General features: G+C 41.9%; 1 protein-coding gene across 1 annotated transcript in view; it reads right to left on the reverse strand.

Annotated features, from left to right (window-relative positions):
• LOC126249483 (forkhead box protein P1) overlaps nt 1–24,160 on the reverse strand; it is a 777,252-nt gene extending 753,092 nt beyond the window's left edge. Inside the window, exon 1 of the mRNA XM_049951136.1 lies at nt 23,966–24,160. Coding sequence (XP_049807093.1) covers nt 23,966–24,160 — 195 coding nt within the window. The remainder of the gene's footprint in view (nt 1–23,965) is intronic.
• Nucleotides 24,161–26,494: the final 2,334 nt, after the last annotated feature.

Genomic DNA, 26,494 nt, shown 5'->3' on the forward strand with positions numbered 1-26,494 from the left:
ATCGGCGTTTTTCCTCGAGTTCTTGCCAATGTAAGTTGTTCAGCATCTCAGTAGCAAACTCGGGCGGATTGATCAAACCAGTGATCATTATACAGTGACAATAGATCAGTGTACACTCGTTTCCATCGATTACGTATTCTGTACGACGCCTATAAACACCCACTGTGGATATTTTATAGTATTTCCGTTTAAATCGAGCCATAAGCGATTTCGAGAATCAACGCGCATCTTCTTGTGGCCAGACACGTTTGTTGCACAGTGTGTAGCGTTAGCGACATACCGTCTGTTATTGCAGTGCGTGAAGGAAAAACCAAGAATTAAAAAATTACAACAGCAGCGGAAGATATGTCGCTAACGCCACGCGCTACGAACAGGTGTGACATAGCCAACTGAAGATGTGTAAAGGTGCCCGAAATCGTTTCTTATCTGTATAACATACAATACATACAATAGGTCATACACAGGGTGTTTTACAAAAAATGGTTCAAATGGCTCTGAGCACTATGGGACTCAACTTCTGAGGTCATCAGTCCCCTAGAACTTAGAACTACTTAAACCTAACTAACCTAAGGACATCACACACATCATCCATGCCCGAGGCAGGATTCGAACCTGCGACCGTAGCGGTCGCGCGGTTCCAGACTGTAGCGCATAGAACCGCTCGGCCACCCCGGCCGGCGGTGTTTTACGGTTCTTACTACGAACTTGTAGGTGAGCAGAACGAGACTTAGTAGATACAGTTTTGATGAAGAAACCATGTGCAGAAACGTACAGTTTGGGTGAAAAATAAATGTGAAGATCGGATCACTTTAACACCCCCCCCCTCCCCCCCCTTCACGGTACGCGGACAGCGGAGCTCTGCAGAAGCTACTCCACGTGGCGGCTTTGCACTAGGTGTATCTGCGACACATGTTTTCATATACACTCTCTAGAAACACTGGTGAGCGTCCGTAGAGCACCACAATCAGCTCTCCTAGTTGCCAAGTAACAGTTCCTCACAGCGGTTTTTGTAGTCGGAGGAAAACGGTATTTGATGCACTGAAACGATTAGAAAACGTTTCGATACATGCGTTGAGCAGCTCTGCCATTAACAGGAGATATTAAAGTGATGCGAGCTTCAAACTTATTTTATATTCAACCGATACATTTCTGTACACGGGTTCATTATCAGAACTTTGTGTACTAAGTCCCCTCTGTAACCGCTAGAAGCCTTTGATAGGAATGGTGAAGCACCTTGTACATGCTGACTTAGTATTTCGCGTCATCAACATACAAGATAAGTACAGTCACAGAGTACAGTACAATTATTAACTTACGTCCTGTTCCAGTATTATAAGTGGTGCTTGTATATTATGGGAGCATTGTTGTGTCCCTTCAACGGGAGAAACCTTATGCACAAGACAAACGTAACGCAGATGCCGTGGCTGCCAGCGAGGAAAAGTAATCTTTCAGTCAGCAAACAAGTGGCACGTACATTGCACCTTTCTAGTCCAACGTATTTTCTCATCTAGGTTGTAATGAATTCAGATGATATATTCTTGCCGGCCGCGGTGGTCTAGCGGTTCTAGGCGCTCAGTCAGGAACCGCGCGACTGCTACGGTCGCAGGTTCGAATCCTGCCTCGGGTAAGTTAGGTTTAAGTAGTTCTAAGTTCTAGGGGACTTATGACCACAGACGTTGAGTCCCATAGTGCTCAGAGCCATTTGAAACCATTTGATATATTCTTCATTAGAATGAATGCAGTACACATATATTCACGCATTTATTCCTGTAGGTACGACACGCACAATAAGGGCACACTAAAAACTCGTGTTTGCGTCAGGTATAGGAGTCGAACTAGAGACCTCTGTTTTACGAGACCGTGGATGTGATCAGAGCACCAACGCTTCCCTTTTGCGCCCTATAACTCGACATACAGACAGATGGCTCTCCGACAACATTTGCACAACGTTAATAGAAAGTATTCACATACCCGCAGTTGAACTATGGAAGCTCCTCCATCTCATTAGACGTTATTTTAGTAGTTTTGTTTCTTCTTTTGCGATAGTGACATTAATATTTGCTATTCCACTTTTTATGACATCTGCGAGACGTTTCTAATAGTATGTGGATGTGACTTATAGGGAAAATAATTTGTTTGATACGTGAAACCGTAGTATACCATGCCAGGTGACAACTTGGATGCGGCCGGAGTGGCCGTGCGGTTCTAGGCGCTACAGTCTGGAGCCGAGCGACCGCTACGGTCGCAGGTTCGAATCCTGCCTCGGGCATGGATGTTTGTGATGTCCTTACGTTAGTTAGGTTTAATTAGTTCTAAGTTCTAGGCGACTGATGACCTCAGAAATTAAGTCGCATAGTGCTCTGAGCCATTTGAACAGCTTGGATGACATTTTTCTGCATGAAAGACCTCGTCATTTTATGAAATGAAATAAACCGATGTTTCGACTTCCTTCCAATAATTACCTGTACGAGCCCTACTAAACAGACCCTCCAAAAAGAAAGCCCTTTTAATGTTGCAGAGATAGATTTTTATTTCATTTTACAAGGTAAATGATTTTATCTGAATCGTCGAAAAGCTCGTTACGTTAACTGTCTTGGGGCTCGTGTAATTTTCTTCTCTCTTGTAACTGATTTACAAAACTGGTCACTGTATCAATTATGTGAACGGAAAGATGATATAGACGAACTAATTGCGGAGATTAGGCGGGGCAAACAAAGACAAGTGAACTAACATGCATGCTACGCTTTCACATGCTATACCTCTTAGGAGCGCAGTTTGTAGTCCAGGAATCAAGATACGTGTTTTGTGGTGCACTTAGTGTATTCGGTGTCCGAAGATTTTCTACAACGCGCATGCATGATCTACTACGTTCCCTTCCTTTTCGACTCTAGGTATTCTGCAACAAACTAATTGTAAAATCTAGTTCTCAACTTTTCTGGACTTTTGAAACACTAATATTCAATCAACAAAGTTGAACATGGTATCAGGTGAAAAGAGAGGTAGTAATTCTCGGTATTTCTGCCCAAGAATACGCGCAAACGGCTATTTCTTTCGAGGATTACCTATTATTTTTAGAACTGTATTTAATTTATTAAAACCTCGAAAATGTAATACGGACGAGTGAACTCGGGTGCGCAGAATTCCTAACTGAAGGAGTTGGCACACATCTAGAAATGAGCTTTGATACAGACGCAGGAGTATCGGCAGCCCACGCAGAATGTACAGAATCACGCCGCTGAGGACTCAGCACTCTGGGGAGACATGGGCACCGGCCAGGCCGCCGTCATATTTGCTCAGCTTTATTGATATTCGTGTGACGTAAAATTCAAGGATAATAGGGGCCTATAGCGATTCCGGCCAGAGTTTATACGCAGCCGTACAGTATGAGGCAGTTGTGTTCCATTCGGGAAGGACGTTTCATTTCATGCATAAGAATTTGGAAAATCATCCGTTGTTACGTTTCATGGTAATGGTTTCCGTACTATTTCATTTTCTCTGCATTACGAATGTGAAGAAACTGTAAACGCCTTAAATGAAGATTATGTACCTATTAACTGAGAGGCGACACTGCGTTTGGCAACTAACTTCGAGCCGGCCGAAGCGGCCGTGCGGTTAAAGGCGCTGCAGTCTGGAACCGCAAGACCGCTACGGTCCCAGGTTCGAATCCTGCCTCGGGCATGGATGTTTGTGATGTCCTTAGGTTAGTTAGGTTTAACTAGTTCTAAGTTCTAGGGGACTAATGACCTCAGCAGTTGAGTCCCATAGTGCTCAGAGCCATTTGAACCATTTGAACCAACTAACTTCGATTTGTTCGAATTACAGAAGCAGATGTAGCGCCCTCTTGTAATGGATCGAATCGCGAAGTGCTCAAGCCCAATACGACGGTTGCGCGTTTACATGCCCTATTATTGTTTTGCAGAGAATGCATTCTGAACGTGGAGTGTGGTTCATTTCACTGCGTCCTGTTTCTAAAGAATCACAGAACTTAAATATTTTGTAAGACTGGTTTTCAGCGTTGTACAGGTAGTGGTGTTAGTGTCTGAACAAATGAGTAGATTATTAAGACTGTTACAGATATATGATGCTGTAATTTGCTTTGGAAACTGGAACATCAACAATCCTGGACACAGAGTGAACTGTGATTTACTATAATTCCAGCCCCTCGGCCAAAAGTCTCCGCACGTGACACCTTCCAAAACCTCTTTAAGAGACAACTTATACTCAATGTTTCTGATTCACGACGGCCGGCCGGTGTGGCCAAGCAGTTCTAGTCGCTTCAGTCTGGAACCGCGCGACCGCTACGGTCGCAGGTTCGAATACGCTAGCTTCCTGGCGAAATCCGAAACAGCTCCGCTGTTTTCGTTAGCTTAGACCACAAATTTTATTTCTTTGAAGCCCATTGTAGAAAAACTAATGGTGAAAATCAAACGAAGATGTTTTCTAATTTCACTAGTCTGCGTCACAAGCATTAGATATCACGAGCAAGGAATACATTTTGGCTTTCGTACGCGGATCAGAGTTGCAATTTATATGATTTTTTATAAACAAATGTAATTTCCAAATGTTCCAAATAACAGTGCGAGGTATTCCATAAACGTTTGAACGTAATCATGTAAAACGTGTAAACAATCTGAAATGTTCGTAAGCCATGGCAAATTTCTTTAGACTTATTCTGTAAAAACAAAGGTAGTTATTAATTAATGGTCAGAAATAATTATTTTACTACAGCAGAGAAAAATATCTCGAGGGCGACGATGTACCCGTTCAACCATTATTAGTATCGTGTTTCGTTTTTAGATTTCTTCGATTGCGCCTATAATAAAACAGAGATTTTTGTTTCCTAATTAAATAAATTTATTGATTTTTCTTGTTTTTATAAAATTATTGGATAGAAGAATGGAAGAACACAATTTTCGTGTATAGCCTCGATGACATAACAGTTAGCAGACACTAAGCGTTTTTGTCTATTAACCGTTATCTGTCCGCAGAAACGGAAGGTCTACTCTCTCTAAAATTTCATCAATCACTACCATATGCAAAAAGTAGAGTATTACCATTACACGTGTATGGAAAGAGGAGAAAGTAATTTACCTTTGCCAGTGCCGTAGCCTTAGACAAAAATCATAAGTACATGACAAAAGAGATGTGTCTCAACCAGATCATTCAAAGAAAAAACACTACACTTTGCTATTAAATTACTTTATGATACTTGATGTAGCCACGAGATGCTTCGGTTGTTAAGGTCTCTGAGTTGGTTATCGATAAGCATCAGAGTTCAGTCACTTTCAGTGCTGTAACACACATTATTTTAAGCTGATAATTATGTTGATGCTCCCTCTTGCGTTAAACGTTGGAGAACTATTCTTAGGCAATGAATGGAACAGCAGAAACTAAATGTTTCCATACTGACCACGTGTGTGTAGACAAATCCGTTCCCCGTAATCTTCAGAGGGGTGCAGCCGTGGAAGCTGAATGTCTCTGCAGCGACAGACGGTTAATCAAGAATTGACGAAAATAATTTCACCTTAAAACTGAAGCACATAAACGCGAGAAGTGGATGACGGGCTCTGCGTCCTACTGTTCTTTGCGCGAAAGAGTTTGTAGTTGAACGAGACACTCGACTCCAGAAAGAGAATCGAAAAATTAAATTTCGCCTTTTCCCGACTAAAATGTGTTTTCTTTTTTTATAATATGTCCATTCTGCGCACGAGTCCACTGTTATTGCACTACGAAAAATTTATGTTCTGAAAAAGCGCTACGCATTTCCCTCGACCGGGAAGGGGTATCTGCGCTTTATCTAGGATACGAGCTGAAAGAATTCTCCCAATACTAAGTAAGGCACACTGCAAGCTGCAGTAACGGAGTATGTACGGGTTACATTTTATCATCTTCAGGAGACGATTATGAAGAAGATTTGTCTTATTCTCTCCTTTATTATCGTCACACTCTAAAGATCCACCCTAGGTTTACGATTTGCATAGGATAGTGTGTGACAGTGCGAGTCGCAGTATATTATATTCCCATTTTCCCATCAACAAGAACACCAAGTGCTTACCAAAGACGTGAATAAAGTCCCCTAGCGAACCGCGATTCTCCCATCTCTCCGAAAGTATACTACACTAAATTCGCCAAAAGAAATTTCGCTCAAGTAAAGTATATGCAATATCCGTTTTCATCAAAAGTATTTTAGTTAATTTGGATCTCTGCTCACCTACGAAGAGAGATCGAGAACTATTCATAGATTTCTCCAGCGAGGATATGGCGATAGCTACGGCAGGCTATATTTTCAGCCAAGTGTTGTAGCCAGCCCCTTCCTACCCATACAAGGATAAGTTACTTCTTGACACGTGAAATTCGAAATTTTTTAACGTTTATGGTGCACGAGAGAGCAGGTGGCCGGGCCAATCTAGATATATATTTCGTAAATCACCCCACCGAATTTGCTGTTTCTTCTTTTCAGTTTGCTATTAGAGTCACAGTTTCGAGATTCCTCGGAGATTAGGTCTCAGTTTGACAACTGCTTCCACGAAATTATGGAAATGGCAATTAAAGAAAAAATGTAATTCGCCACGTTATGAAGGGTCGCGGTGTAAGGCGGCGACAGCGAGCAGGAACGATTTTTCCTGAAAGGCGATAGCGTCAGGCGCTATTTGGGTTGCTGTATACGCAGAGAGCGCAACCGGCAGAATATGTGGCCGGCGTTTATAAACGGACTGATGAAAATACACAGCTACGAATTCCGAAGTGAGTTATAATGAGCAGAACGTCCCGTCTACCTCGCCCTAATCCCCCAATCACAGCCTACATTTCGATTGCTTCGTGCAAATATTGACCTCATACAACTGCAGTAAATATGACTTGTCTCTCTCAAATATTATTTTGTTAACGCTACTTAAGAAAAGGGATCGATTTTATTACGAAGGACAGATTAGCGATCAAATTCTTTTATTGGGATTCTGTATGCCGCTCCTGTTATTGTTCGCTTGTAAAGTAGAGCGCTGCAAACTCGTGATCGTGCTATGTAAAGTAAGTTCAAAAGCAATATTATCCGACAAAGTTATTTCGTAACTAATATAAAGCAAATGGCAGATAAGCGTCAATATTTCGAATCCCGTTTAACTTCCGATATTGACTATTTAAACGCAATTCCAATTCGGCTGATGATATATTAAGTGTTTATACGACAAATGTTAAGCAGTTCGACGAAACGAAAATAATTGTCAAATAGCCAACTGTTTCAAAGATTGAAATGTGTTCATGGAGCCAGGCACACACTGATTAATCTCTGTGACTTTGATACCAGTTAGAAATATTTTAGTTTTTTTATAGTTTTAAAGACAGAGGCCGAAAAAAACGCGTGAAAGACAGACTTTCCTGTAACGTTGATATCTGCCATCGAGAGGTACGATGAAACACGTCGAAAAATTCTAAGCGCCACAACACGATGTCTTGTGGCGATATTTTCGAAGAACGGGTCTTATGATAGATTTACCGTGGTCTCTCTAAAATTTTCAGAAATATATCGCGTAAGTTCCATGCGCTGTTGATCACAGAACCTACAAACTAGTAGCAAAATGCATTTGTATTATTATTTCAATATCGTAGATTAAAATTACGTAATTCCAAACATTTAGGTATTAAAACCTGCACTTCTCGAACACGAACTTACAACACTGATATTAGAAAGGAGTAAATGTAGTGAACATTGATGCATAACAGATGAATATAAATACAAGAGATAGTGCTTTATTTCGTTTGTTAAGCTCGTATATAGTATGGGCTCTAGGTCGGATTTTCTGACTTTGGTGACTGATATACATCGAAGAAATACAGCAGGAAAAACCGAACGCGCACAGCTGACAACTGAAATTAAAAAGGAGAACTTCTGTGTCCGTTCGGCCTCTGGAAGAAACAGATAGTCGCATGCACTGAGGAGGAAGCCTGATTTGGCTTACAGTTGCTACCAAAATAAAGATATATCTCTGTTGAAGACAGATTACGAATTTCTTAGAAGTCGAAGAACGATGAACACCGGGACGGAAAAAAACGGGGCCTCTTATGTAGATCAGAGCGTGGAATACGCATTAAAATATACTCTATCCTGTACTCACAGAGTTTCCTATATCTGCCATTTGGTTTACAATCTATTTGGCTTTCAGAAATATTATGCCCATTACTGTTGCACCCTTTAAAATCGATACGCGTCTAGCTCCAAAGATGAGGACGACGGCAGCAGTGGACGGGCGTGCACCGCGCGGGATAGGGGCGTGCCGCCGTCGCGCTAATTCGGATGGCGTGTCGCGATCGCATTTCACTCGTCACGTAATCGACCTGCAGCGTCGCTTGTCGGTTACTGCACTTTGTGCGAGAGCCAGACTCCATTTATATTTTGGGCGCATCCGCCACTTGTACAGCCGATAAACAAGCGAGCCGCGATTGGCGGCTTTAATTTTAGTTTTTACCTACGAGACGGATATCATAATATTTTAGATAGACCAGTTTTTTTCCAGTGTGTAAGTTCGGATCTGTGACTTATGTTTAAGCGGAAATTGTTTTATTGTCATTCGGCTCATAAAAAAGAGATACAGAGCTAATAGGATGCTGAAATGAAAAGTTGCTTACAAAATCAACCCGGTGACACACAAAACAAATTTTCATGTTAGGTTCTGTCTTATGACATTGCATTTTAGGATTCTAATATTTATCGCAATAAACATCCTACCTTTCGACACAGCAACTCCTCCGAGTTTTCTTTTAACGGAGCGATATGATGAAAAGGTAATAAACGAGACAGACAGCAGTAGATTGACACGTACCCCAAGTAACTTCAGCGCCCCTAATACTTCATAAAAGGCTCTATGTACCTAAACTTCTTTTTGCCGGTGACAGTTCGCAAGCATGCGAGAGTTCAGTTATGTGGCGAATGCTTGAAAATTTTCTGTGTTATCTCAAACGTGTATATTTTTTCTTCTAAATCACTGAAAAACTAGTGTATAGTGACATGCCGCACGTTAAAATTTGTAGTGACACGTTTTGCCAAAATAGCTGGAAAGGTGTGAAGTACGGAAAGCATGACTGCCAGCACGATATACGTGCCGCCCGCTGTTCCAGTGTTTGGATTCACATTTAGCACATTCCCCGTCATATGCAGATGAAAAAGGAATATTACGTTTATAGGTCCCGTCAGTGTCTCAAAATACTGCTCCTTCCAAGACCTCGTCGACGACGTTAAAAGAAATATTCAGCTTCATTAAACAGGTTATTTTCAATATATCGTTAGTTGAAGCGTCGACTGTACAACAAAGTACTCACGCCTCTGTATATTACGAATTGTGGAAAAGCGTGTTTCGATACCTCAGGAATGTATGAAATATTAATATTGCCTTCGTTGCGCAGCATTCTCTGCGAAATTGACCACACGAAACGCAAAAAAAAAAAAAAAAAAAAAAAAAAAAAATTAAAAGAATTTCCAGATTTTTCGACGCGAATCAATTTTTATACACTTTAAATTTTACTCTTCTACGCCGCACCAAGTAGGCGCTCGACTTTGCGTCACGACATTTAAGCTAGCTGCCTGAAATGAATAAGGCCGTACAAAATACGCGAAAAATAGCGAGTGATAAACTCATCATACAGCGTGGTTCGGTGTGTGGCTGGTAGGAGTGCGGGAGGTGAAGATCCCAGGGCGTCGGAATGACGTAGTTCCACGGGGAGCGTTAAGCAATGCTTGCTTATCACGAAGCACCATTTCTCTGCGAACAAGGGTGCGTTATCTATATCTGTCCCGCACAAACCACCGTATTGTGCTACTACCATAATTATTTTGTTCCCCATTTTGTTTCACTCGCGAAGGCTGTACGAGAACAACTCCAACCCGAAACATATGTCGATGCCCAAACTCTTATAATTTAGTAACTGCGCCCTTACGATATAAGTGCTCTCGGGAGAGGTGGGAGGTCACAGTTTGCGAAAGCGATGTGAGAAGTAACGCCTCGGTAACATTTGCCACGGTGACACGGACCAAAGTAGCACACAATCTCACTCGCACAGTAAAATTAATAACGATTTCGCCGCTAGTTGCACGCATTCTACTAGCTCCATTGTATAAGTAGACTTACTGTAGAGTTTTCAGATTAATGTCAGTAACGTAGGTTTCATTTTATTGCAGGAAACTTGAAGGTTGATGTTCGACACCCGAAATCCGATCGTTTCATAACTTTTGCCGTGTAAGTGAGACTGTGGTCGGTGGCAGGCAGCACGAACAGTTTCGAATTTGAACTGTATTTTACGAACGTCAGTTGTCTATTTTTATTGATCTCTCGAGGTGTCGGTAACCGACACGGCATCAGTATTCGCGATTTGGTGGAACGCGGGTACGTCCCCAACCGCGCGCGGGCACTCGGGGGGCTCGTAAGGAATATAAAAAAAGGAAAAAAAATAAAAAGGTACAAAATAAATAAAAGGGGTGAATTCTGTCAGATTTGGCGGATAATTTTAACTGACATTTCCGAGTGTACTTATTGAATGAGTGCGCGACGATTCTAGAGGTAAACGGGCAGGAGTGAGCGTGAGAAGGACTAGCGCTTACCTGAAGGGACCGCAGAAAATGCAACTCAAAAATAAATAAGAAATATGGCTTAAATAAAAAAATCAACAGAGCAAGGTACACAGCGCAGCAGCCCGCACCCATCTCCACTGGCTTTTGAAAAATCAACAGTGTAGTAGAATATGGACTAACAACAAACACATCTGATAAATACTCTGGTGCAAAGCCAACAAGTTGCGGGCTGGCTGCGCACAAATATTTCCTCACGTTCGCGCAGTTCGTTAGCACGGCCGGCTCGCCGACACAATCGAACGGAGCGGCATCCGCACCCTCAAGTAACCGCACCTCCTTCCCACAGCCGCTACACAGCACAGTACCTGTATCGTATCAGTACGGTGTTAAACTAGGCTACGTGCTGGCGGCAGGCGCAGATTTGTTTCCCCGCGGCCAAGTGACCCTTCGGGACCGGGTCGCTAAACTTTGGCAAGACGGGGACGCACCTTCTTAACGGCATTCAATTGCCTACGATTACGCCGCCCATAAACAGCGCTTGGCGCAGAGCGACCCCAGTTTTCTGCCCGAGAAGCGACTTTAGCGAACAAAAAGCGGAAGGCGCTCTGTTTCCGCTTACCTTTCCTCCCTCGGATATCCGACGACAAACGGCGGGAGACGTTACGCTGCAAATACTCGGCCTATTTTCAACAGCATAGCGATCGGCACATTTATTAGATAAATAAAGGTAATAGACAGGGTGGTGGAAATACTAAAAATAACGTAAGTTTGAACTGCGTGGGATTTGCTGATGATCCTGCTCTCCTAGCCAACAATGCACTCTTAACCAGGCAACGACTTAAATCACTACAAGAAATATCACAGAAAACTGGCCTCGGAATATCATTTGAGAAAACGGACATTATGCTAACTGACCCAAAACTTGCAAACAAAATTACGATAGGAGAACAAGAATTCAAAATTGTCGATAAATTTAAATATTTAGGTGAAATCGTAAATTGCAACCTAAATGAGAAGCCATCGTACCGAACAGAATAAAGAAACTGAACGAAGCAAATTACGTTACCAAAAACATATACAGTAAAAAAGCCTAGCCATAGAAACAAAATTAAAACATTATAAAACAGTTATACAACCAGAAATAACTCACGCAACTGAAACCATCTTCAAAACAACTACTATAGCAGAAACTGACAGAATACTGAAGATAGAAAGCAGAATAATTGGAACATACATAAATAAACAATTTCAAGTACATGGGCATTGGAGAATAGCTTCAAATGAAATGTACAAGAAAATAGAAGCAGTAATGAGCACGATCAGAAAGAAGTGCATCTCATTTTTTGGGACATATGATGAGAAAGCTAGAAAACAGAACTAGTTATGGAATAATAGAAAAACTGTGGAATAGTAAGAGCAACATTAAATGGATCACATAAATTAAGGAAGATGTAAGAGAACTCCAAATTACTGTAGACGACTTAAAAAAAAAAAGAAACATAGAAAACCAGAATATTGCAAGAGACACGAACCAGGCTACTTACGAAGTCAAGAAAAGGGCTATAGGAAGAGTGATCTCAGACGAAGAAAAAAAGAAAATATCTGAAAGAATGAAAAAGTGTTGAGCAGACAGAAGAGCAAAACCCCTTTCATACAATAATAAATTATAATAATCCCTAAATAACCACTGCACTATTGAATTGTCTTATTGAATTATTATTAAATTGTGTTGTATTACTGAATTACAACAACCTGCATAAACCTTTGTATAACTGACTAGAATGGTCCAATGAAGGCCGTAAAATGAGCATAAAATAAATAATATTAATATACAGGGTGGTCAGAAACGATCTGAAAAGCTTTTAAGCGTGTTTCAGGGTAGATTGTGCTGAGAAATAATTATTAAGAAAAAAAAGAAAAAAAAACATCGCGCCGTTTCCGATTTAATTAGCACTGGATTTAGCCAGTCAGGTTATTGCGCGCGCAAAATCAAGCAGCCTGCCAGAGGAAGTGTCGCCAAAGGTAGTCCCCGTTTGGTTTCCTAACTTAAATTTATCAGGTCCGAAAAAGGCGCATTTTAAATGGCAATGAACATTTGAAGACGTGGTAACTTACGAACCCATGCATGTGTGTGCATTACCGCATCTTACCACGTACTGGTGCCTCAATATACGCGCGCGACGACACTTTTGGCTAACTTCAATGTTAAATACCTCGGAAACGGCGAAATATAGAATTTTTTTCTTAACAATTATTTCTCAGCACAGTCTGCCCTGCAACATCCTTACAAGCTTTCCAGACTGTTTCCGACCATCATCTGTAATTTTAATACAAGTACGTCAGCTGTCTATATTTAGATTTTTTATTTACATGTATATGTATTTCGGAGCCGATTCTCCAACTTCACGCTTTACTAATTTCAGTAGAACTTCTTGTCGTGACGTGGTGAGGCAGTATCAGGTGAGGGTAGCTATAGTGTTACATAAACGGAAAAGACATGAGCGGTAGTGTCTTACACTAGAATTCATTTGTCTCTTCCGTTTATTTAACAATATAATCTCTCTGGTGTGACTTCTTCACCACGCAATGATGAAAAGCCGTGATTGAAATTGGTAAAATCTGAAGCTGGAGTATCCGCTTCGAAATACATATTGGTAAAAATAAAAAGTACCAACAGGTGACAGAATTTCACACATAAAAATATATACGTGTTGTAATGTTCTTGTGTATCAAGTGCGACTATTGCGGAAACGTTAAAAAAGGAAGTACGTTATGTGTGACGTTGTGTTCTCCTTCCTCTATACACCAATGACTGGTTTATTCGCAGTAACAGTTAACCAGACATACTTCTGGACCCGAAGGAAATAAGGAAACCATTTTTCCGGTAAGAGTTTCGAAGCCAACGAACGAGCGCTTTGCGCTTAAGTCGTCAGTGCTAGTCACTTGTGGCCCCTGAGATATTTGTTTAAAACATGGAACGAATTTTTAAGCGGGGTTACAGAGCCGTAGATAAGAGCAGGTTAGGGATCTGAGACTTTGTATGGCTTTCAAAGAAGCGTTTCTCAAATTCTACCGGAGAATGTGCGAAGTGCGACGGCGTTCCTGTAAAGCTACCGGTCCGCCTCCCAACGTTACCGTGGTGGAGTCGGTGCCACCGCACTCAGCGGGTGTCACCACTACCATCTTTATCCTAGTGTCTCTGTAAACCATAACGATCACCAACACAATCTCTGAGGGATTATCATTCAAATATACTGTTCAATGTTCTGTATCCTACTAGTCATACTCCAGTAACGCTTGAAGTCTTTGTCTTAAGTAGTCAGTTTACTAACAATTTAGTTTACGGTGCGAATGATGACCGGAATTTCACGTCAAAAAAAAGTCAAGTTCTGCCGTATACCATCATAATTGTCCTTACTGTTAATCGTAAATATTATTGAATCTGTGCAAGATATCAGAACAAGCTTTTACTCAAGCCACAGCGCTTAAAGCGTCATGTGCGTTGTTATATGTTCAATGCTCGTAGCTTTTTTTAATCTACTGCCCCGATGAAATATGTTTTTGATGGAATTGTGTAATTTTAGACGACATTCGAGAGCTCTACAATAGAGAAAGATTTCCCTATTACAGGGCTTTCTAACTCCGTCTAAAATTACACAATTCCATCAAAAACATATTTCATCGAGGCGGAAGATTAAAAAAAGTTGCGAGCATTGAACATATAACAACGCACATGACGCTTTAAGTGCTGTGGCTTGAGTAAAAGCTTGTTCTGATATCTTGCACAGATTCAATAATATTTACGATTAACAGTAAGGACAATTATGATGGTATACGGCAGAACTTGACTTTTTTTTTGACGTGAAATTCCGGTCATCATTCGTACCGTAAACTAAATTGTTAGTAAACTGACTACTTATGACAAAGACTTCAATCGTTACTGGAGTATGACTGGTAGGATCCAGAACATTGAACAGTATATATGAATGTTAATCACTCAGAGATTGTGTTGTCAAGTACAATTCTTATTGAGAATTAAAGATATTAATGGTAAATCTTGGCAGAGCGGGAGAGCGTCCCAGGAATGCTCAGCAGACTGACGTGGGAGAGACGAGAATAAGACGAGAGCGCTCACTCTAAAAATGCGACCAGCTACCTCACTATTCCTATGCCCAGTTCAGGTAATGAGCATTACAATAATATTACAGAAGCTGGGGCCTCTACGGGTTGATGCTGTCAGCAGATGTTCCGCGAGTAGAATGGTATCCTTGTTGCCGCACCGTCGAAACGTGGATCCACAGGTTCGCTTACCTCCAGGACACGGGTGCAATTTTTAGATGGGCCGCCACTGCATGTGTATACGAAAATTGGTTTCAAAATGTCAGAAATGTGTTCGTGCGTGATTATAAGTTTGCTTCGATTTAAATTAGGGTTAAGTGTAGATTAATCAAATTAAAAAAGGAAGATTGGTGTTAGAATATATATATATTTCCAATATTTGCAGTCTACAGAGCACCAATATTTCAAAAATGTGTTTACTTTATTTTTAGAAAGTCATTATCGACTTTGCTCAAATACGTTGAAGAAACAGATTGCATGTTTCTGTGTTGGTCATCCGTGCATCGTAGATATGGCACAATTAATTAGTTCTTTCCTACGTATGTACGCTACTTCTTAAAGCGCTTTATCTTCTGTTTCTGACTGCATGAATATTGAAACTGGAATGTACAAGAATAAGGAATTTTGAGTGCAAGTTTCTGTCTTATTGCGGGAAGCTGCAACTAGCAGCGATAGAAGATCTCACGACTCGCCCGCAGTTTTTAATTGATTACTCTACTTAACGCTCAAATTTTGATGTGCGATTTTCATATAACACAACAGTGCCGAGTTACCGTCAACGATGTCAAACTGACGCTTTTTAAATTCGATAAAAGACTTCTGGGGAACATTTAGACCAAACTAAAGTTTTAAAAATTACAGGAGATTTTTTTCGGAACAGGTGTCTGTGCCTCAACATCAGACCATATCCAGGTGCAAATTTTAATCATTTAGTAACAGTTCGGAACAGAGGGCTCCAGTAACAACGCACGGCGCGCCAAGAATCCAGAAGGCACACTGGCTAATCTTTCGCCGAGTGGCAATCGTCATGGGACTGTACTGCCACCAAAGAAATAAGCAATATTTTGCGTGTAAAGGAAGAGGAAACATATTATTGGAAACTGAGTAAGCAAACCGTTTTCAACAGATAGAGCTACAACTTGCCGATTCCTGTAGACTTGCCGGCAGAGCGAGTAAATTCCCTGTACCTCTAATTGACGTGTGCGGGTTGTGGAGAGTCGGTTCTCCAGCGTGGACGAGGCAGGCAGGAAAAGAAGTCTCTTATAAATGTGAAAATGTGTCTTCTTACTGTTCGTGGTACAATCATAAAAAAAAGAAAGAAAAGTATTTTGAAAAGCGGTTTTTTGTATCATATCGCTGGACATTATTCGAGGTAATGCAAAACGGTAATCGCTACTGATTCCTTAAATACAAAGCGATATGCTATTTATTAAAAGAACTGAATGGCACTTTGAGGTATATTTGGTGCTGGAAACCTTTCTTTTGGTTCCCTAGTCATGTTTCGGAGCGTATGTACGATTATCTACGGTTATAGTTTGTTCTTTCTAATTCATAATGGTTGTACTGTCATCAGTGTCTTAAATTATGGGGTGCCATTTTACAGGAAAACAGTGATTTAATATGTTGCGGACATACGCCAAGAACTAAATTAGTTTTCAAGTTCCTAAAGATGTGTGGCTGGCTAAAATTAGCATTTTTCAGAAAACGGATGTCCATAAACACAAATCAGTTTTGAAAGCGCAATAAAGGAAATATCTGAAAATATATTTGTACGATTATGCTAGAATATGTGTATTACAAAACTGTGCGTAATTTGAATACTACTTTGAAGACAGATCCTAAATTATTTCTGCGCTATGCTATTTAGTATTCTGTGAGACGACTTCTCCGCTTTTTTTTTCTATAACGTTAATATCGTCAATATTTTCGCGCCAATACCCTTCCGAAAAGGTAATTTTCCGGGGAGCCACATGTGTTGGGCAACTGACGTGAACAGGGCGATTTAGTCGGACTGAGAGAAAAGAATGATGGTCTCTATATTGCGAAACGAAGGCTGCAAAGACGGACAGTGAAGCAAGCGGTGCGGTGATACTACCAGTTGTATCAGGAGGGGAGCCGTACACTTACAGGACGGATCCCGCGTGGAGGGGCGTAGCGCGTGGTGTGTGGCGCGCGGTGCGTGCCGTGCGTAGCGGCGCCGCAGCAACGGCCGGCGGCCAGCGCCGTCTCCCGTCCTTACCTGAAAAACAATACAACCTAATTAAATCAATTAACACAAAAACAGTTTCTTTGTTCTCGAGTTAATTATCGAAATAATGAAAGCTTAAAAGGAGCCCCTAGATGAAGTTGCACAATAGAATCCACGTTTCGAAATTTATCTCCACGGTGAGACAAAATTCCTTCGGCCGATAAGGTAAGACGAAGACATACATAAATTACGAGAAAAAATACGCTTCTGTTGTATTTGTGAAACGAAATCGCTTAGAAATAAAGGCCAGCGAAGTATCTGGCAGAGAGTTTTATTCTTTCGAGCACCTTTTTTCTTATTGTTGCTCGGTTTGTACGACTTTCGCCCGATATTGGTCGCACAGTAAGTTAAAAGCGCACAAAACTGAATGTGGGCACATTATAATTTGGAAAAAACTCTCCGAGAGAACTAAGTTAAGCGCTTATTTTAATTTCGGTGCCCCGTGACTGTATATTGCAACGAGTAATATTAATGTATGCCCTTTTTAAATTCTCCGCTTCTTACAACCGTCGTTTGGATCGCTTTATTACTGCCTAGTATCCTGATCAGATAAGGTGAACTTTCATAGTGAGCATGTGAGACCAGGAAATGACGAGTCAAAAACTTTCTGATCCATCCCGTTCGGAATTATTCTCTGATAGACTAATGAAGATGTGAAATGTGAATAAAGTGAAACGTAACCGGCATACTAGAAAGTACTCTCTGTCCATTGGCTTTAGCTGATTTACTATAAAAAAAAACTACCGTACATAATTTTAGATTCATTTATAATCTGTTAATAAACAACATATCAACAACAACAGTGAATGATAATGACGCATCGATTCACTATCAGTTGTTGATACAAAAGCTTGTTGGCAAAATGTGTACGTCAATATTTTAGTCATGTGAAACAGTTCTTGCTGTGCAGTAATGAAGTTGAGTGAACGACAGATGCAGAACAGACAGTTGAATTCGCTTTGGTCAAAATTTTCAGTGTTGCACGGTTTTTGGAAGTCTTCACCCGACCGATGATACAGCGCGAGTCAGAGAGAAGAGGATGCATTTCACCTCCATTCACTCACAATTTCGGTTCCTCTCTCTAGTGGTACTACATTCTCACTAATTTTGGATGCAGCAGTACTACTGTTTCAGCTTGTCTGTCACCATGCAATTGCATCTGACTCTCTATCCGCTAAGCTGGAACGAGCGGTACCGTACATTAACAAGTTTCATATATGGTATTTTAAATCACTTTCGGTACGACGAAATCTTTTTACGATAGTAATATATTGAACTCGTCTTTCTTAGGGGATCTATTCATAAAGATACAAATACGTCAGTGAATGTACCTTTGACAAGTTGATACATATCGTCGCCGACCCACTCAGTGCGATGGAATGTAAGCGCTATGCTTTAGAGCACGCATCTCGCCGTCCCAAAGCCTCCTAATCAAATGGTTCAAATGGCTCTGAGCACTATGGGACTTAACTTCTTTGGTCATCAGTCCCCTAGAACTTAGAACTACCTAAACCTAACTAACCTAAGGACATCACACACATCCATGCCCGAGGCAGGATTCGAGCCTGCGACCGCAGCGGTCGCGCGGTTCCAGACTGTAGCGCCTAGAACCGCTCTGCCACTTCGGCCGGCCCTCCCCATTCTTCGTGGGGCAGTTTCAAGCAAATTATTCCTCCTGCGAGGTCAACTTATCTGCGTTAAACGTAGCACTGAAAAATGTTTCGGAAATCCATATTACACAGTTTCCGAGTAAGTTTCAATATATCCGCGGATTTCATTCTGGTCGGTGTTCACGGTACGGGGACCGATCTCGTTGAACAGTGCGACATCGACGGGGAATTTATGAGCTCTACGATTTCAGTATTAAATGTACTAAAACTGAAGGAAAAGCACCTGCGAACAATGTGCAAATTCCCTGCTACGGATGCTGGAGAAGGTTAACCATTTGTGTCTTAATCAAGCAAGGTACTCGATGCAAGTGTCATTGATGAGCAAGTAAGCCTTCATTAGAAAATATCCGGTACCATAATTCTCCAACTTTTATTGTCTCGGGTTTGCGGCGGAATTGTGCTAATTTATTAACGGTAAGTTCCGAGAGCAGAAGAATTTCACAATGTGGACATCTGTGGCCGCCGTAACTGACGATGAAATTCGTGAGTTGGAATGAGATAAATAGTTTCCACTTACGTTTTGGAGTCGATGTTGGAACTTTATATCCGGGTGTATTTTTGACAACGATCTTCACCCTTGTTGAAAAAAAAGCACACCTAATCCATTTACAAGGTACACCCGAAAAGAAGGATTTAGTATCGAATCCAATATCACAGCAAAAATTTCTTTAACTGATCGCCACGCTGTGACACGGGACAAGAAGTTCATCAGGATGTTCACAGTTCCGACTTCTCCCAAACGCGTCGACGGGATGTTAAACGATAATCTTCTTTCGATCTTTCTTTCTCCCGACCGGAGTTAACCAAGGCAGCTCGAATGTAGGGCCAGACAGTTACTTCTGTTACAAAAGGGAGTTTATGTTTTGCCTGATACGGGGAACTCGCTTCCCACGAAACAAATGTTCGCCTTTTGTATAATTTGTTAATGAACTCGAGTACTTTTAACAGGGCGCGCATTGCGCTCCTTCTGATTCAGTCGTCAAAAAAAGTATAAAGCAATTTTCCGCCACTCGGAAGCTTTTAATAAGCACTTTACACGGAAAGACAATGGAGTTACTCACGTGTGGCAACCGCCGGCGTGGCGGTTCGGATGAACGGTTTACGAACAAAACTAATTCAGAATTTTGTTATGTGGTCGGCTTTGTGGGGCGCCACTTAATTTATGTAAAAGCTGAGAAATGCCCGCGCAGCAGCACCGGCTGTGATGTATTTGAACAATTCGTTTGTGCCGGGGTGCCTTCCTGCGGACTGACAGATAAGGCGTGGCCGCTTATCGCGTCTCGGCCACAACACGGCTGCTCCGCGGATCAACGCAACCTCCCGCCACGCTCCCCGATCGGCCACACTTACTTGTTCCGCTCTTCAAACCCGACTGTATTCCGTGGAGCCGCAAGCTGCGGCTTGCTCTCATAAATGTTCCGGGAAAGAGTCGAGTAAAATTAAAAATGAATTAGCGGAGCGAAACAAATTATAATAATATAGATATGCGTATCCTGAATGGAAACACTATAATTAGAACGGCTTTAAAAACATTACCGAGACAATGAAGAAACGTTATTCGTGTCCACAGAGATCATAACTTATAGTGTATTTAGTTTTACGGAAGAAAATTTTGCGGACGTTTTACTACATAAAAAAATTGTAAATGTTGTTTTAAACAAATGATTTACATTACAGACCGAGAAACAATTCTTCACGGCATCAGTATTTTGTGTAATGAATACACAGAAGTTGGATAATGTGATCATTACCAGTAATGAAGGACCGGAAGGACGAGAGCAATAAGAAAAGATGTAGTGAGGGTCTGGTTGCGGCCTTCTGGAAGAAAACATCCCGGAATTTGAGGCAGCCTTGGAATGCTTAAATAAAGTTGGTTCAACTGGCATTTCTGTCACGATTCTTCCGAAAACGAACCCGTTGCGCTACGTCGGTCGACGATGCAAGAAGTAGGTGTCGAAATGGGGGAGACTACGGCTCGATTCTGGGTTTGAACATTTCAGGTGAGTCTGTTCCGCGTTCCTTCATCAGTAATGTGGAGTGTGGAGGAAGATCTTCACGCAGATTGTCTTGCGATCTCTATTATATTCCTACGAAACCTACGACCCCTGAAGACCAGTTTGCTGGGTGTAGCTCAAAAACAATTCTTAGAAGGCGACTGCTGTTTTGCATCTTGTATTTACAGTGGTGCATCGTCTTTTACTTCCCATCACTTTGTCATAAATTAACACTATCGAATTTGGAGGATGAACCGGAACTTACTGACGTTACTATCACTTAAAATCTTTTTTCCTGTTCGTTAAATTGACGTAAGTGGTCTGAAACTATTCCATTAAATCAGTAGAAGGATAACTGTTCAATGATGTCCCAGAACAATTGGAAAACTGGTACGACAATTTTGCAACCCAGGAAAATACTCTGACGAAATGACTGACACCGATTATTTGAAATACGTGTTATTTAATTTGTCTGAATGAACACAAGGCATCTAATGATACACTGGTATACGTAACGAAACTTCTCAAATGAAAAGTGCGTCTCTGGGAGGGGCGGGTGGAGGCGCAGCGACCGCAACGCTCTGCCTTGTTCCGTATTAACTAGAGATGGAAGTCATTTGTGAACGCGCTGTTTTCGAAAATGTCACACAATAGCTGTTACACTTACTCGATATCTTTATCACAGTGACATAATTCTTTGTAGTTTCCAAGAGACACGTACCCAGCAATTCAATTAACATGTTTACCTCTGTAAAAGAGAAGAGTTTTCGTCTCTATTAGTTATTTTAAAATAAGGTCCCACAGAATTACGAAAATAAGGGAGATTAGAATTTAACGTCTCACCGATGACGAGGTCATTACAGATGGCAGACTTAAAAATATGAAGTACTATTGCACATACACGAAACTATGTGCTAGGAATTTTTTTTCTTCAAGTTAATGTTCTCGTATGAGGAAAACTTAAATATCTTTCCCTTTCTTAGTCAGACCACATTATACTTAGAAGCCATTGTGGAACTGTGCTAACATATGGAAAGAAAGTCAACATCAGTAGGTCCAAAACATTTATACTTTCAATAATTGAACGATTTATTCGTTTATGCCCCGTGGAACTTCAAATAAATCTTCCACTCTTAATTATACACACTTACCAAGTATGTGCTAGCAACGAAAGTATGGGATACTAGTCTTTTATTTTGCTTGTTAGGTCTAAGTAATTCGTATTTAATTTGATATTCAATATTTTTCTGTTTTACGTTGCTTTCGAGAAATCCTAATGCTTCGCAGATTACACTTGCTGAACTCATAGTACAGAGATACATCAGAACACAGTGCATTTATATTTCTGTGCGTCTCGTGTTATGACCCCAGAGGAAATCCTCGGTTTACATTTTTTGTCTTTCTTCTTTCCGAGTGCACCCACAGGTCTAGGCAGCTGTTCCGCCGGACTCGCAGCTGGAAGAGTGCGAAATTATTTACTGTTGACGCTTTCGGCGGCAAAGGGCGGAGGGGGGCGGTCGGCAGTCGGCGGCTGTTGTGGCTCTTTGTTTAGGGGTGGCTGTCTCCATTTTTGAGCCGCGGCGATACAGGCGCGGAGGGGATGAGATTTCAATACGCTCCCCCGCGGCCACGTGCACCCTCACACCGTGACAGCCAAGTCTTAATTATACAGGGTGAGTGCCAAGCGGCACACCTGCCGTCTTCCGCTCCCGGTTCGACACCGGCAGTCGGCTCTTCCCTGGAAACCGGTGCGTGTAATTTAATAGAGACACGCGCGCCTCGGTGCTCCTTGACAATGGCGCGCAGTCTTATCTGGGCTCGCTACTCGGATGTAACTCAGATACAACAGAATGCCAAGCTGCCACGGACTGAAAAAAAAAAAAAGCGACGGAGCGCCAGCCAGCTTATCACCCTTCGACAAACCCTATTGTGTCTCACGTGAACAATTGCTTGCGTGTCCATACATATTCGACTATCGACGAATTCTGTCAGTTTCCAATGCTAAGAAATTTTTTGAAAGGCTGAATGACACAAGTAGAGAAAAATTTATGGCATTCCCACTCCGAACCGAGGATCTGCGGAGATTTTTTTACCTCTTCCTCTTCTTTTCGAACCTCGTTATCTAGAGGTTTCTTTCTTAAGCGAATTTCTATCTGCCGACTTTCCCAAGCATTAGAACGCTTAAACTAACGCTTTCTGTAGTGAAATTTGTCCCGTAAAATGGTATATGAAATGCCTAACATATTTCGATATTCCTTACTTACAGCACAATTACCTGCAACGTGTAAGAGATTTTAATACAAGAAATAACAATTCTGTCATATTTAATAAAGAACAAAAGAGCTATACTATTGTTATACGTGAACATGGACTTTTGCGAAACAATTCCGATTCAGTAAAATTCTTTTGGGTAAGTGACCGACACACAGAGTAAATTAAATAACTACCAAGTTTTGTCTACTGCTGTAGGCACTCTTCGACACGTTCATTACAAGTGTGGAATCTGGCAAAAAAAGTAATTATCTAGAAGGAGGCTGCGTAGGCAGTAAACGATACATCAGTTGCAATTTTATTTCGATTTGTGAAACGGTCACTCGCTCATAAGATTTATACTGAATACTATCATTGTATGGCCCAAGTACTGCACATTACACAAGAAATATTGCTCATTACATGTACAGTTATGAAGAAATGAAAACGTATACGAGAATTAAGGTGCACGCGTCGTAAGAGACATAATTAATCAAACAAGTCACATGTCACAATTCACATATTTTACACGACACAAACGTAACAGTCACAGAGTGCAAAGAAAAGTCTATCTATCACTATGACACACAAGAATCAGTTTAATACAGAACGTATAAAGGCAGAGCGCAATCTTAACATGTACGCAGAACATTCTCACACGAACGGAACATTTTAGTATCAAATGAAAGCTATGCAGTAATGCAAAGACATATACATTTACAGATTTGTTTAACAGTAACACCAGTAGTAACGCCATCCGTCGCTGTCAAGTTACAGCAACAATGTTTGTGAAACAAGTAGTTTTGCAAATCGTGAATAATTTTGCTTACAGGGACGTAAATGGACACAGGATAGTTGCTGTCCTTCAGTGTCGCGCCTCTGACACGGAAGGGTGCAAGCGAATGACAAGGCAGCCGCTGAGCTAAAACAGGCGCAAAGCCGAAGCCGCGTAGCGCAACAATGCCGAGTCAAAGTTCCCGCCGGAAGCTGGCTCCTCCCACTAGCTGCCGCCTTTTCGGCGTCGGCCGAGCGGCGGCTGGCGTGCGATAGCGACAGCGACAGCAACAGCAACAAGACAGCAGACAGCGGGGGCGCGCAGCTGCGAGCACGTGCACGTGCGCGTTACCTGCACGGGGCGCCAGCGCGGTTCCAGCATGTCGGTGCGAGCTGCCGCCTGCGACTTGTGGTAGTGGCGCGGCGCGTCTTGGGCGGCGCAGCACGCGCCGCGGCGCTCGCTTCGGCTGCCTCCGCCGGCGCTCGGCGGCGCTCGCGTCGCTACATGAGTGACCAGAGCCACAACAAGCATCTGCGAGAGAGGCATGTAAGCAACGGCCCCCTCTCCCTCGGCTGGCCGTACTTGTTTACTCGCCAGCACTGATCAATACCCGCGCTGTTTGCTATCAGACAGAAACATACATGCTTATCGAGCCGCTCCAAATAAATAGGTCTCTCCCCTTCCTCTTAAACAAACCGTATTGTTCCACCCCTGAGCCGATGTGCAGCTGACAGCGGGACGCCATTTTTCTCGCCACCCGAACAATAGAGTTTAACTTAATTAATTATGCTATCTAAGAGGTAAGGAATCGTTAAGTTTTCCCAACTTATTTACTTCTTCCTTTTTTATCTTTTTCTTTACGCCGTTCTCATACCGCCGCGCGTCGGAGTATTTCTCACATTCCCGATCGTTTAACGACCGCTTTTATTTTATTATTATTTTTTAGTGTTTAGCGAAAGCCTTCATTTTTCAAAAAACTTTTCCCCCTCGCGGGTCCGCCGATCTGCGGGGCGAAAGGAACTAAAATAAAGTAGGCAGTGGAAAGTGCGCGTGCGCCGCGCGCGCCCGCCACGCAAAGCCCACGCAACTATTTGCATCCCATTTATTTATATCCGTTTGCACCTGTCACGCTCTACCTATCACAACAACGGGCCGTTTATCACGTACATTTTTCATAAACGCGCTTCGGATTTTGCGCTTCGAATGTTGTGACTTTTTCGAGTTACTATTCGGACGACTGACGGAAGACGCGCTTTGAAATAATCCCTAGGCGGCCACAAAATCTCGCACGAAAAGTATAATGTACGCGGTTATCGTAAGCTATTTCCAGATTTGTGTGAGTACCTCGAAGCCCGAAATAGTGCTTTACTAAAACTATACCTCAAATGCATTTTGTTAAACGATATAGAATTCTTTCTTGGTGAAAGATGACGACGGTTCTTTCTTCTAGATGAAAAAAATTTGACTTACTGAGCTGAAATGTAGGTATAGAACAACGTCTTCTCGGAAAAAATAAAGAAAAAAAAAACGAGGATCGCGCAGATTCATCAATTTCTTCATTCTGAAAAATGAAATGTGTAGATGTTCTTAGTTCCGTATAAACTGCATGTGCTTTAATACAGGGCATCGATATAAACCTGAATTACTTCAATGGGTCATAATTTCCATCCGAAAGTTCGTAGAAACGGGAAACTTGTTTTAACGGTCTCAGTGGCTCAGGGCAATCAGAAGTACTGCCCGTTGGTGGCAAGTTGATTGTCGTTTCTGCGCATGAGCTCCTTTGCCCTGTATAATGCAGCACATGCTCGGCTCGTGTTAATCCGTTAGTGGCGTCGTCTGTCGGGATTTGTGAAGTCTGTGCGCGTGTAGTTCGGGCCGCGTGACAATAAGGAGCACATTAGTAATTCGTTCGCACTATTTAGCTGGCAGAAACATGCAGTACACACTTCGAGATCGGGTTTTTATTGTGAAAATATATGGGAAGATAGGTTCATTGGTTACAACACAACGGGCATTCCGGAGAGAATTTAATTTGCGGGATGTTCCAACAGAGGCAACATTTTTATCGACTGTAACGAAGTTGGAGACAACCGGTGTGTGAAACAGTGACAGTGGTAAACGCAGACCTTCACGGAGAGCAGAGGTTATTGATAAGGTACGAAGACGCTTGGAGAAATCGTTGCGTCGATTGAGCCAGGAGACAGGCATTTAATATTGCACATGTTGGAATGTTGCGAAGAAATCGAGACTTCCATCATACAGAGCGCACATAGCAAAAAAAAAAACAGATCGTCCGAAAAGTTTTAAGGGTTTCTTATTCAGCGTCCACTCATTCTTTCCATAACATGATTTACAGGCGAGGCATGGTTCCAACGGTCAGATTAAATTAACACACAAAACATCTGATACTGGGCTGGTGTAAACTCCATGTCATCCAAGAAACACTACTCCATGATGAAAATGTTGGAGTAGGTGTGCGGTGTCAGCTTCCAGGATTGTTGGTCCCATTTTCCTTGTTACGACCGTGGACACTACAGTTTATACGGGCATCTTCAGTACATTTATGGAGCAGCTGGATGACGTAGATTTTACTGAAGATGGGGTGAAGAGTCACACATCTAACGCTTCCATGCAACCTGTAGCCAGTTTCTTCGGTGACCGAATAATCTCAAAAAATTGTGGCTTGTTCGATCAACTGAGCTAACCAACGGATTTTTTCTTGGGGGAGTATCTTAAAAGCCGAGTGTACAAGACTAGACCACGGACAACTGTGGAACTCCGCGAGGCAATTAAATACGAAATAAGCAACGCTAGCAAGGATAAACGTCACAGAACGTCGCGGAATATGGTGAAACGCGTACAGTTGTGCATCGATGCTGG

This window comes from Schistocerca nitens, chromosome 3, assembly GCF_023898315.1.
Source record: "Schistocerca nitens isolate TAMUIC-IGC-003100 chromosome 3, iqSchNite1.1, whole genome shotgun sequence".
NCBI lineage: Eukaryota > Metazoa > Arthropoda > Insecta > Orthoptera > Acrididae > Schistocerca > Schistocerca nitens.